Here is a 12,279-nt window from a genome sequence, read left to right on the forward strand (position 1 = left end):
TAATATATATACATATGTATATATGTATATATAACTAGTAAACATGTGATCACATCAGAACATGCCATAGCATGCTTTATAGCGGAAGGCGGGTATGTTTTTCGAGCATTCTTAATTTATTACAACTTCGGAAAATGAAGTTTAATTTTACTTATTAATCTTACTTATGTATTCATCTGACATTTTTGGAGCTCTGGAGTCACCGCCTGAAGTATTGATATATAATTAAGAATCACCCTGTACATCTTACAAAAAACAACTGACTCTCATTACCCCTTTCTAGGATGAGCACATTAGTTCAATGACATTGTATAGCAAGGTAAAGGGTTACTTATAAATGCCATCTGCACATCCACTGTAATTCGCAATATTATAAGTAATTAAGAGCAATGTTTTTTGAGTCTTTTTTTCACGCTTCAAGTCAGCTTTATAAAGTGCTTTCACTCGCACATTGTTACAGGAATAATAAAACATTTGTGTAAGATATTATAAAATGATAGTAGAGTATAATTTTGTAGCACAGTCATCTGGGATCTATATATTATCTTTTTTTTCATGCTTTGTCGTTTATTGTATGTGTGATCATATGAGAAATTATTTGTATATATAATAGAAGTTTTTTGCATATTCTTGATGATTGCTGGATACATAAATTCTATAATCTGATAATGTATTATGTGTTATCAGTTGTTTTGATATAAAACGTATAATTTGATATAAAACGTATTAATTGTTCGCTATTATGTACATATATGCAGGCGCTATCGCATTAGCTGTTAATCTTTTGAAAACTTGGTATCATGTGGCTATTTTTTATCTTTCAGCATTACATCCTAATTTGACATTATTGTTTTCTTTATAATTAAAATTTATTCTTTGATATTAATATAACTATAATTATTTTATTATTAATTATTAATATAACTATAATATAACTATAATTATTTATTAGAATTTGAAGGAGAAATTGCGATAGCTCCAGAGCACTTTGTATATATGATTAGTATTGTACACACACACACACACACACACACACACACACACACACACACACACACACACACACACACACGCACGCACGCACGCACACACATGCACAATTGCAGAATATCTTAAGCAAATTCACGTAATCAATCAGAATTGAGATATTTGAAGGCAATTACAAATTGAGAGATTTAATTAAGAAGCAGCAAAATAAATGGATTCAATAATGTTGAATAATATTTAATGTCACAGTAATTTTTTCTCTTTATCCACAAAATACGAAATGTGCTATAGCTATTGATTTCATATTCATGAAATTGTCTTATGTATTTGCTTCTAATCTTTTCAATTTCTTTATTTATATTTTTTAACATACTATCAATCATTTTTTAAAATTCAGGTCATATTCAGTCAAAGTTCGGACTTGATGGAAAGACAATCATCCATGGCTTCTTCAACAGAGGAGGTTTCTGGTGCGAATAATGATTTGAGTGGAGGATCCAGACGGGATGACGAACAGTTTGGTGTATTTAAGGACTTCGATTTCCTTGAATATGAAAGTGAAAGCGTTGAAGTAAGCTTATAATTCGTTACGCTTTATTACTTTTGAATAGAGAATATTGATTTCAATTTTTTCCGTTAAATTTTACAGGGCGAGAGTACTGACAACTTTAACTGGGGAGTTCGACGTCGTCCTCTTAGTGAGGGAGAAGAACGAGAACCTAGTTTGCGACAATTCGAGGAAAGTTTAAGCGAGAAGACGCCATCATCCAGCAAACACACAACGCGGGTAAATATATAAAAAAAATTAAAATTAGTTTTATTATACATATATAATTTATGTTCTTTATATACTTTTTACCTTTTTAAATTATTTGTTTATATATATTAATAAAATTCTGAATGTATGTAGCGCGGTGTTACCGAAGAATCATCAGACGACGAAGCAGGATCAGAATCACCCTTGGATGAGGTACCAGGAGGGTCTGGAACAGGGCAGGAGGCAAACAGCATTCCGGGAATGTTCCCGCCGTCTTCTCTTTCATTGATACCTAGTCGCACGCGTCACGATTCATCTACAAGGTCTGATACATCGTAAGTTTCTGTATGAAGATCTTCGAAAACGCGTATATTAATCGTTTTATTTAAATTCTTTACCTATAGTGGCTCGAGCGCGGGAGATCTTGGCGATGTTACGCCTTGCAATGCGTCACCGAATTTGTCCGCGTTGATGCCCTTCCGACAAGTTGTACGAGATGACGCCGAAGAGATCTGGAGGCAGCAAATTCAAAGTCTCATCACTCAAGCTCCATACAATACTTTAAGCTTTTTCCAGTTGCTGAGCAAGATCTTGAGGGTAAGCTACAAAAAATATAATTTATTTTATTAAAATAGGAGCAAATGATGAGGAAATTGTTATTTTTCCCAAGAAAATTATTCAAAAAATCGGTGTGTTTCAGGATGTGAGCAGTAAATCTGTCGGTCTTACACGCGAGGCAAGTGCTTTGCTTTCTAACGGCAGCTCGGCTTCAGCTCACTTAGGTTGCTATTTATCTGGTCATGCCGAGTTACTTAGTTCTAAAGCTGAGCCGCCTCTAGTGTGGTTTTCAGTGACGATATTCGCGAATCAGCGATTAAACGAGACGCTACGCTTTGGAATGCTGGAAGTTCAAGAACATTTAGAAACATTTTTGGATAGAAAGGATCATGCTACGGAAGTAGGTTTTGCTAAAATAGTTAATAATAACTATTTAAAACAGATAGTTATGATATTTGTTTTCCCCTCAGTGCTTGGAGGCAGCTAAAGCAACCGCTAAGCTTCAGGCGTTAGGCGGCAGTCACACCACAGAGGCAGGTGTCGAAGAAATATTGTTGGATCTAGGCAGAGCGCTTTACAAACTACATTTCCAACTACTTCTGTTGATCGAAGCATCGAACAAAATGTTAGGGGCGCTAATGAACGCCGCTAGAAATGTACAGATTCCTTTACAAGATCTATCAATCGAGATCGCTAATATGAAAATAGCTTTAAGCAGAGCGCTTGAAGAAAGCACCGAAAGCGAACGAGGGACACCTACTCCAACACCTAGTCCTAGTCCTCTACCGGGCTCCGGAGCCGTGGAAGAAGTTGCGAGAGTCGCTGAACTTTTGAGAAATGCACGGTGGTGTCCGGCGCTCGAAGCCGTAAGACTGCACAGAGCACAATGGCCCGGAGATGCTTTTCATGATGACGATGATGTAACGACGGCTGTTAATATGTACTGCAAATATATAGGTCAAGATAGATCAGGTGAGTTTAATAGACGCTGCATTAAATACTCAATAATATTTTAACGCCAGTTATATACAACATATTTTTTATTTGAAGAAAGAAGATAGAAATATGAAAAACTTTGAATATGTAATTTTTGAAAACTATTAAAATACTATAAGCTCAGTATTCTTTTATAAATTGTATAATGTCATTATTGTTTCTTTGTTTAATATTTGCATGATCTATATAATACATGAAATACATTGTTTCGCAATAATTTTATTTTGCGTGTTAATATGTTTTAGATATATTTGTCGTGACGAGGAAGGACGACGAGATGTCAGAAATATTTGGCAGACTGATGGAAAGTCTGTTTGAAGTGTTAGCGGCCGTAACAGGATTGGAAGCATCTACAAAAGCCGCGCGCAATCAGCATGACTCTAATCACTCAAAAAACGAATGTTAACATAAGCTTTAATCTCGTAGCTTTAATCGCGAATCGTTTTCGTATAGATTTAAATCGACGTATATATACATATTTAATTGTCGTACATATGTAGATGTCTTATATACGCTGGTAGGTAAATATATGTACCTATATCACGAAAGAAGTTCTTAGATCTGTTCTGTTTTTTTTTGTTTTTTTTTTTTAATGCGAAGAACGTAACGAATCGCTATCGATTGTAAATTTGGCGAAATAAACCATTGAAATCTTCAAAAATGTTTTGAAATTCATACAACCTATAGGATCCCTAATCAGGATGATTATACGAAAAAGGCGATCAGTATATAATACGCGACCTGCAAAAGATCAACAAGTTGAATTTTATCAAGATGTGACGCATTTCGTGAGACGATTCGTCAATTCTGCGGTTATCTCCGCAATGAAAATTGTCGCTGTGATGGTTCGTTAAAGTTCTTATTTGTCAATTACGGTATAATGCCCATAAAATTTCATATATATTATTGAAATGATATCTCACGTGTATATATATATATATATATATATATATATAAAACAGTTGTCTGTATTGCTGATAAATAATTCTTACTTATATCATTTGCTCTTAACTGTTAGGATCATGAGTCCACATTTAACCACACAAAATGGCCTACGTGTGGAAATATGAATGTACGAAAAGGTCTGCGATGTGTAAAAGAGGAGATGCTCCGATGGAATCAATTATCGGTACAATTAAAAACGAAACTGTATGTTAAGGGAAGAAAAAATAACGTATTTTGTTGATCTTCTATAGGCTTTGAAAAATTGGATGTTTCGTGTAAAATTTATCTGCCTTAACAAAGAAAACACTACTGAATTCTACATGTATCATGTTCTATGGAGCATACCCACACCGGCATATCCGGAGCCATATGTGACTGTCAGCGTGTTCTTCTGCATCGCGGCGAGTCGCGTGCAGCCGCCGTACTTTCCAGTCGACGTTAGTTTGTTGTGTATATTTTCAGCTCTTTCCCCTTGCGCTCTCTCTCTCTCTCTCTCTCTCTCTCTCTCTCTCTCTCTCTCTCTTTCTCTTTTGTGCATCTCAATATACATTATACATCAACAAAAAATGAACAGATCCAGGTAATATCGGGAATTACTTTTAACATAATTTGAATATAATACAATATAAACAGGTATTTAAACTATAAAAATATATCATACTATATATATAATTGCACTTGTATCTGAAATAAAAAATACTAGAGATTTTATACATATAGCCACATAGTAGTCACATATTAAAGATTTACATTAAATGCACTTTCGTATAACATAATTTTTTAATAATAGGTGACATATGTATTCGAGGGACATCAGTTTGTGCATCGGTTAGACATAGTTTTTCAACCAAAGTGGCTTTATGATATTCTCGACATGAAGACTATGCTGTCCAAAACTTTCACATTTTAAGATATCTATTCCTTTTAATATTTCTTTTTTCAAAAAAGCTGTATTTTCTCTTTTAAAATTGTATAATTGTGAAACAATTTTTTTTCTATGAATTAATTATAATAAGAATTTGTATATGTAAGTGGCAATGAAAACATGATACATTTCAAACATATCCTATGTATTTGAACGCAAGCACAATTCCTCCGTGTTGCATCGTGAAACGGCTGCAGCTTTTCAAGGCAGATTTTTAAGTGCCTGCACCGTGCAGAATGTCATAAAAGTAAGAGTGTCAGATTTCCGCGAATCGGGCACGCGCCGGTCGCAATCTGGTCCAGCACCGGACGCCGTTTCATTTCACTCAGTTAAACAATACGAGCAGGTGATACTCCTATTCTGTAAGAGAGAACGTACCGCGCGTTACCATATTGCCATTCCCAACATATATTTACGATCTTTGCATTAAATCATTAACACCAATCGTTACAGCATTGACAGCATTTCCTTGTCTATAGCTGTAGAAACGAAACAATAAATGTAAAGTTAGAAAATTTATTGAGTTGATTTATTGGAGTACAATTTCTTATAAAAATTTTAAAATAAATGTCCTTTTTTGTTTGATTTTATCGCTTTAGTTTTATAGAATAATAATTATAGAAATTCAAAATTTCTTTGAGAAAATGTTATTATATACGCTTGAAAATCGATCTTCTTCCCTTCTTTATACAATTATAAATATCACACATTGATATTTCCATTTATAGATAATGTTTCACACTGCTAACATTAAACTTAATCATAGATATCAATACGTGGTTGGTGATTTCATTCATTCTCTCCCACGAAGTTGATGCACTACTACAAAAAGCCTGTTACAAAAAGAATCTACAATCCCACGGAGGATACCGAGGAGGTGTGAAACCCTGCGTTGGTCCCTGGATCTGATCTTGACTTTTTTACGCATTCTCAGCTTTGAATAATAAGACTGACGAATGGATGAAACAATTCGACAACCAGAAAGGGTCCTCTCTTGTGCACATGCGGGCCGAACGACGCCGGGAGGTCTCTCGGTGTCTCAGCAGGAGCCAGAAGAGAATAGAGATGGCAAGCCACGTGTTGGACACATCGAAACCCGGAGACGTGATTGTGCTCTTAACAATATCGACTTAATTTTTCTTCTTAGAATTGAATCCAAAATTCAATTATAAATTATAAATTATTTTAGCATTCTACATCTTTCGATATTCTAAAAACTTTTAATATATTGTGTCTGTGTGTAATGATGTGTGCTAATAAATTCATTTTTTTTTTGTAATTTAATAACTGTATTATATATGTATAATATGTATGTAAGGAATGACCTATACTATACTGTAGATATTGAATTCGACTAACAAGAAATGAAATTCAATGAATCTTATGATTGATTCTTTTTTCTTCTGTTGAGGATCCGTTCTCCAAATATGAAAATTGATTACTCATCGTTTCACAAACAATCAATCCATGTTATATGGGTCAAAGCGATATCAGTTTACGACTGCCAACCGCAGTGGCAGCAACCACCGCCTATTTATACGATGCTGGGCTTTTTGTCAGTCGCGGGGTGGTTCTTATCCTAAACATCACATCCGCCGAAATGTGTGCCTCCTACGCTGACCGAGAAAAGGAGGCTCGCGAGGGATTGCGAGAGGCGACGAAGACGAAGCGCGAGGGAAGCTACACGACAGGAACCACCGCTTCGCTTTCTTCAATGGCTTCAAACATCCGCTACACCAGCCGCTACCAGATTTTTCGTTTACCCCCTGCCGTCTCAGTTTGCGCCACAAAGAAACGTTCGTGCATGCGTTCACTTCCCCTTTCCACGTCAGAAGCGAAAGGATGCGTCTCGGGATGCGTTTCTATCCGATGCGGTTCTCGACGTTTCTCAAAGCTTTCGCTTCGTTTCCGGTTTTTCTGTGATATCGTGTTCTCTTTTACGGGTTCCACAGTTGGAAATTTTTGAATTAATATACATACATATAAACATAGTACAATTAAAGAACATGTAGAAATATTTATTATGTGTACACTTGTGTATATATAATTGTATATATAATTATATACATATACACATATATTACTTTTTACACATATTATTATTTTAATTTATAAACGCAAGAAACATTTAAAATATTTAGCACTCGATGCGCAATTTCTTAACTAGAAGACTCTCTTGATCGATTGTGACCACGTATCTCGAAGGAAGAGGGATTGTGAGATACATCTGGACCAAGACGATCGGACACGTCGGCCTTCTTCGAGATGAGAGAAGCGAGAAGGGGGATGACCGGTGGACGCTGCGCGACCAGCGTGACACGCATTGTATACCGGATCCACGTGCACGCGAAAGAGGCAGCAGCTCGTCGAATCACCAGCTGCCGATTCGCCGAGGCGACTCCTGGAAGCACGGGAGTCGATCTAAAATTAGCGACCCCAGCATGGCACCCCCGCCTAGGCCTTACATGGCCACGTCACGGGCATACACTCGGCTACTTTGAAAGAGAGACATAGAGAATGAGAGAAAGAGAGGAGAGAAAAAGGGAAACAATAATAATCGCAGCTTGCTCGGCACGAGTTGATCACGCGCGAGATCTAGCAGCTGGAACTTGTCGACAAACAACGCGATCGGATCTCACTCCAGAAATCATTATTCCAGAAATGGTGAAAGCTTGCATCGGCGAAATTAAAAGGAAACTTTGCATTGTATTGCAAAATAGTCATCTCAATCTTCATTCTTTTTCGCAGTTAAATAAGTAGTTCGCAAGTATAATGGTAACTGCAAAAAAGAATACTCAATTTTTTTAATAGAGATTTATATAGAATTTAAGGATTTTATTGGTTTTATAATTAATTTAAGTATGTGATCAAAGCTGCGGATAAAATATATTTGGCATATTTAAAATAATTCTTTTGTTATATTACACACACACACACACACACACACACACACACACACACACACAACGCACGCACGCACGCACGCACGCACGCACGCACGCACGCAGCACGCACGCAAGCACATACATGCACAAGTATACATGATTTTGAATTATTCTTATAATTTTTCCTAATATAAAATTTGGTACAAAGTACTAGAATCTCTCTTTATTATCATTGTATGAGACAGGAAGTGCCGCAAGAGTTAGCAATGAACCACATGGCTGCCGGATGAATGGTGTAATGAACGAAGTCATGCCGTATCCAAGATAGCATGTTAACGTGCTGGAAAAGTTCTCAATGAAGTACTGATTAATATCAAGTGGCATGAGATAATATATCTAATTTTTATTCTCATTACTTCCTTGATCGAAGAATCGATTCTTCAAAAAAATTTTCATTAATGTCCATTTCAAATATTCGATCGTTTTAAAATAGTTTAAATATCCCTGTTATTTAAACTTATTTCACAATTTCATGAATAAATTAATATCAAGAATTTATATAAATAATTTTTTATGTATGAAAATATTGTTTCTTTATATTTAATTTATTTATGAACTATAATATTATTTATAATTCTGGTATAAATAAAATGAATCAAATATGTGAATGTACGTGTACATGGAAATTACACAGAAATATAATGCGCTTCACTGTTAAATCTATAGTGTCAAATTTAACTTAATGCGAGTTCCAATTAATAATCGCCACTGCTCTTATTACTCAATCGTTATTTTATATTAAAACAATGATTATATTTGACATTATATAATGTCAAATTTAATTATCGTTTTTAGTAAAAAATAACGATATATTTAGTAGGAGCAATGGCGACTCACATTAGGTTAAATTTGACACTATAGATTTAACAGTGTTGAATCCGAATTTTTATCTGAACGGGTAATATCCAAAGAATTCAAAGAAAGCTGTGAATCTCTTGCGCACAATTCAATTAATCGTTTCGCGGATCTTCAATCTAATTCATATAATACCGGATACATCTCAGTAGATCGCTTAACACCGAAACGAGAGAACCTTTGCGGACTCCTTATAGGAGGAAGGAACCCCGTTCCGCAGTACATCTGCGTCGAGCGGATGCAGACTGCATTTTATGACCGCCCAATGCACAACCGATTCTTATTCGTGCACCCGCACTCACACCCTCCATCGTTCTCCATCGAGCGGTACAACGACTTCTATAATTAGATCTCCTTCCTTCTTTTGAGCTTAGACACCTTCGCGGACGCGAGTGATCTCTTGACCTATGAAAAAGAAAATTAAAAGGAAGATTAAAAGGATATTAAAATATTTCAATCTTAAAATCGACATTAGTGTATGTTTTTCAACTAAGTGGACACTTATACATATTTCAAATCAATATCGTCGCAATGAACATCTTCTTCTAACTAAATTCAGAAATGAATGATGTCATTTGTTTTGTCAACATCTTTCACTGAAAATTAATTGTAGATTAATCAACAATCCACAGGTTTGGACGCAAACGATGCCTTGAAAGAGCTATCACGTTCCGCGTGTCATAGGTTTTACTTTGGCTATTTCGAACAGGTTGCGCTCGTATCTATTTTTCGATCATTGGCATCGGTCGGATCTACGTGATTCTTGCGCTGCCGACGACAGGTAGACACGAATATAATATAAATGGCAATAGTTAAATTGAGTCGCGATACATAAGCGCGATCTAAGCACTCGCTATCATCATCGTTGTAGATACTGTTTAATCGTTGGTCATCAGCCAAAAACTCGCCTCTAAACTTAATACAACTGTACGAAATCGTGATATTTCGATTCGAAATGCTAGTACTGCTGGCACTTCTGTTGGCACTTCTATCTTCCAGTTAATTAGATTTTTTTAATAACGTTATACAAGACACGATCGTGTTTTATTTACTATTTATATTAAGGGTTGGTCACATCTACAGTGCAAGATGTCTTCAATTATGATGTCAGAAACATAAATTTAGGCGAATGCCGATTGCAACTTTACATAAGAGTTGCACAAATAACTTATACAAATATATAACTAACTACATAAACATATATAACTTCCTTTTTAATCAAATTAATATAGCATACATCAATGGGAATTCTATTACAAATTCTTATTAAATTATCTTCAGAATAAATTTTTGTTTTATTTTAATTATTCTTATGTATTACAAATATGCTTTTTGTATGTCCCATTCTCTTATATTGTTTAATTAAATTTTAATCGCTTTATTTTTAAACAGATGAGATCTGATCTCAGGCAAGCGCATCCGGAAACCGACAATCGTCACGAGAGTTGCGCTTCCTGTCACACTGTGCTTTCGTCAATGGGCGAAAGATAAATTCGGTGAGGTACGATTTCGAAATTAGTATTTCTAGATCGTAGTTAAGGAATATCCTTGTGCAATATTGGTCTTTCTTTTCTTAGGAGCTTAGCTTGCCAAATGATTCACGTCAGACATATTATATCAAAATAATTTTATTATCTAATTGATGTTTAATGTGCATTTCTATCAATGTAAATTAGCCTACTTAATCTCGATACTTCAACTTATCTTCATCTTCGTTTTAGTTCCAAGAATAAAAAAAAAATGAAGAGTAATGAATCAAAATTGGTAGAATTGGGCATATAATGGCTATTCTACAATAAGCCATTAGTAATACATAAATCGAAAGTTAGAAGCTAAAAATTGACCAATCACAATCACATGAAAGAAGAATAATTTATTATAATTGGTCAATTTCTAGTTTCTGACTTCTGATTTATTACTAATGGCTTATTGTAGAATGTATGTGACTTAATGTTCAAAGAATAATTCCTAAATCTGAAATGATTTTCGAAATTTTGAAATGGAGAATTCAATACTTTTTAGAGAACTTCGAAGATCATAAACATTACATGTTGCTTTAAAACAAAATAAAAAGGATCAACTACTTAACAAGTATTTTATATGTATCTCTGTTGAATCTTTTTATTGAAAAAAATTTATCAATTCTTCTATATTATGGCGCTTTGGCAACTCGAATTCGTCCCTGATCTGCCTGCAAATACGAGCTAAACTTAGAGATGTCCGATTTCCCTCATTACGACAGATCGCATTTTCGTCTTCATCGACCTTAATTATTCTTTTGCTAGCTTCAATTGCTAAGTATGTCGTAATGCCTACTTACATTCTTATAATCACTTAAACTAATAGAGAATAGAAAAACGTAAGCGAAGTAAGCAAATCATTTTTTTATTTGCTATTGCTTGCGTTATTATCTTACTTTGTCAATCATTGATCAATTTGCTTACGTCTTACTGTTTATGTTTTTCTATGTGCCATTAGATTAAAATATTCAAATTTATTTTAAAAAATTATAATCACATTTTTTTTGCAAATATTGGCATAAATTAAAATTGAAATTAATCAGTATCTACAATTTCAATCCAAATAAGTTGAGTTCAGTCAAATTTATGAAATCAGATTTACACTGTTTCCAACATAAATCATTTGAATATAACCTACAATGTTCAATAATTCAATTCATAGATCATTTCATGAATCTTAGAAAACACGGTGATAAGATACAAATCCAGTACCTTCGGTCCTCAAAGTGTCAAGATAACACGTCTTAATGGACACACCGACCGGCTGGATTCTTCAATGGGCCACTAGAAAGAAGAGTTTCTGAATGGGCACGCACACGCATCTAAAACGTGCACGCACATGCAGTGCGATATTCCCATGAATCTTATAGCGGTGAGATATCAACGTACAAGATGCACGTCCACCGGGTGTCTAATATTATACCTCTATACAAGACATATCGTGACGCACGCGATGTTTGTACGAATTATTTCGAACTCTTTTGCGTCAAACACATCTCAAAATAATATTATCTGAAACAAAATAATTAGGAAGTGCAGAAAGAATTAATTTTCGAACTTTTACTATCACGTCAAAGTTCCTAAACTTTTATATGAAACAGTTTATTAAATAATTCTTAGTTATGTGCTTCAATATGCTAGTTTTTGTTATTTACATCTCTTTAATTAATCGAATTATTCGTGTAATAATTTAATATTTATAATTAAATATTTAATGTTTAATAATTTAATATTTATCTCCTTATATTTTTCTCCTTTATATTATTAAAGATGATGTAAATAACAGAGAAA

At 34.5% G+C, this 12,279-nt stretch overlaps 2 protein-coding genes across 7 annotated transcripts in view; both read left to right on the top strand.

Annotated features, from left to right (window-relative positions):
• Positions 1–3,892, top strand: part of LOC108693403 (protein furry) — a 32,961-nt gene extending 29,069 nt beyond the window's left edge. For 5 of the 6 annotated variants that reach the window (XM_018202314.1, XM_018202320.1, XM_018202318.1 and 2 more), the window contains 7 exons: positions 1,385–1,558; positions 1,637–1,774; positions 1,898–2,079; positions 2,149–2,341; positions 2,445–2,702; positions 2,773–3,274; positions 3,544–3,892. In XM_018202314.1, the coding sequence (XP_018057803.1) occupies positions 1,385–1,558; positions 1,637–1,774; positions 1,898–2,079; positions 2,149–2,341; positions 2,445–2,702; positions 2,773–3,274; positions 3,544–3,704 (1,608 nt within the window). In that variant the 3' untranslated portion in view covers positions 3,705–3,892. The remainder of the gene's footprint in view (positions 1–1,384; positions 1,559–1,636; positions 1,775–1,897; positions 2,080–2,148; positions 2,342–2,444; positions 2,703–2,772; positions 3,275–3,543) is intronic. The other variant, XM_018202317.1, reaches the window with a different exon arrangement.
• Positions 3,893–3,999: 107 nt separating this feature from the next.
• On the top strand, positions 4,000–5,153 carry LOC108693381 (A-kinase anchor protein 14-like). The gene is made up of 3 exons (XM_018202275.1): positions 4,000–4,143; positions 4,495–4,680; positions 5,034–5,153. Exons 1-3 carry the CDS (start codon positions 4,000–4,002, stop codon positions 5,151–5,153), a joined length of 450 nt encoding a protein of 149 aa, XP_018057764.1.
• The last annotated feature ends 7,126 nt before the right edge of the window (positions 5,154–12,279 follow it).

The sequence above is a fragment of the Atta colombica genome, unplaced genomic scaffold (genome assembly GCF_001594045.1).
Source record: "Atta colombica isolate Treedump-2 unplaced genomic scaffold, Acol1.0 scaffold9, whole genome shotgun sequence".
In the NCBI taxonomy this organism is placed as follows: Eukaryota; Metazoa; Arthropoda; class Insecta; order Hymenoptera; family Formicidae; genus Atta; species Atta colombica.

Excerpts from the sequence above, each read along its gene's own strand:
- LOC108693381 (XM_018202275.1), top strand. The coding sequence starts at position 4,000 with ATGATTATACGAAAAAGGCGATCAGTATATAATACGCGACCTGCAAAA. Across the intron at positions 4,144-4,494 it reads TGAAAATTGTCGCTGTGATG|GCTTTGAAAAATTGGATGTT; the intron begins GTTCGTTAAAGT and ends GATCTTCTATAG. Across the intron at positions 4,681-5,033 it reads CGCCGTACTTTCCAGTCGAC|GTGACATATGTATTCGAGGG; the intron begins GTTAGTTTGTTG and ends TTTTAATAATAG.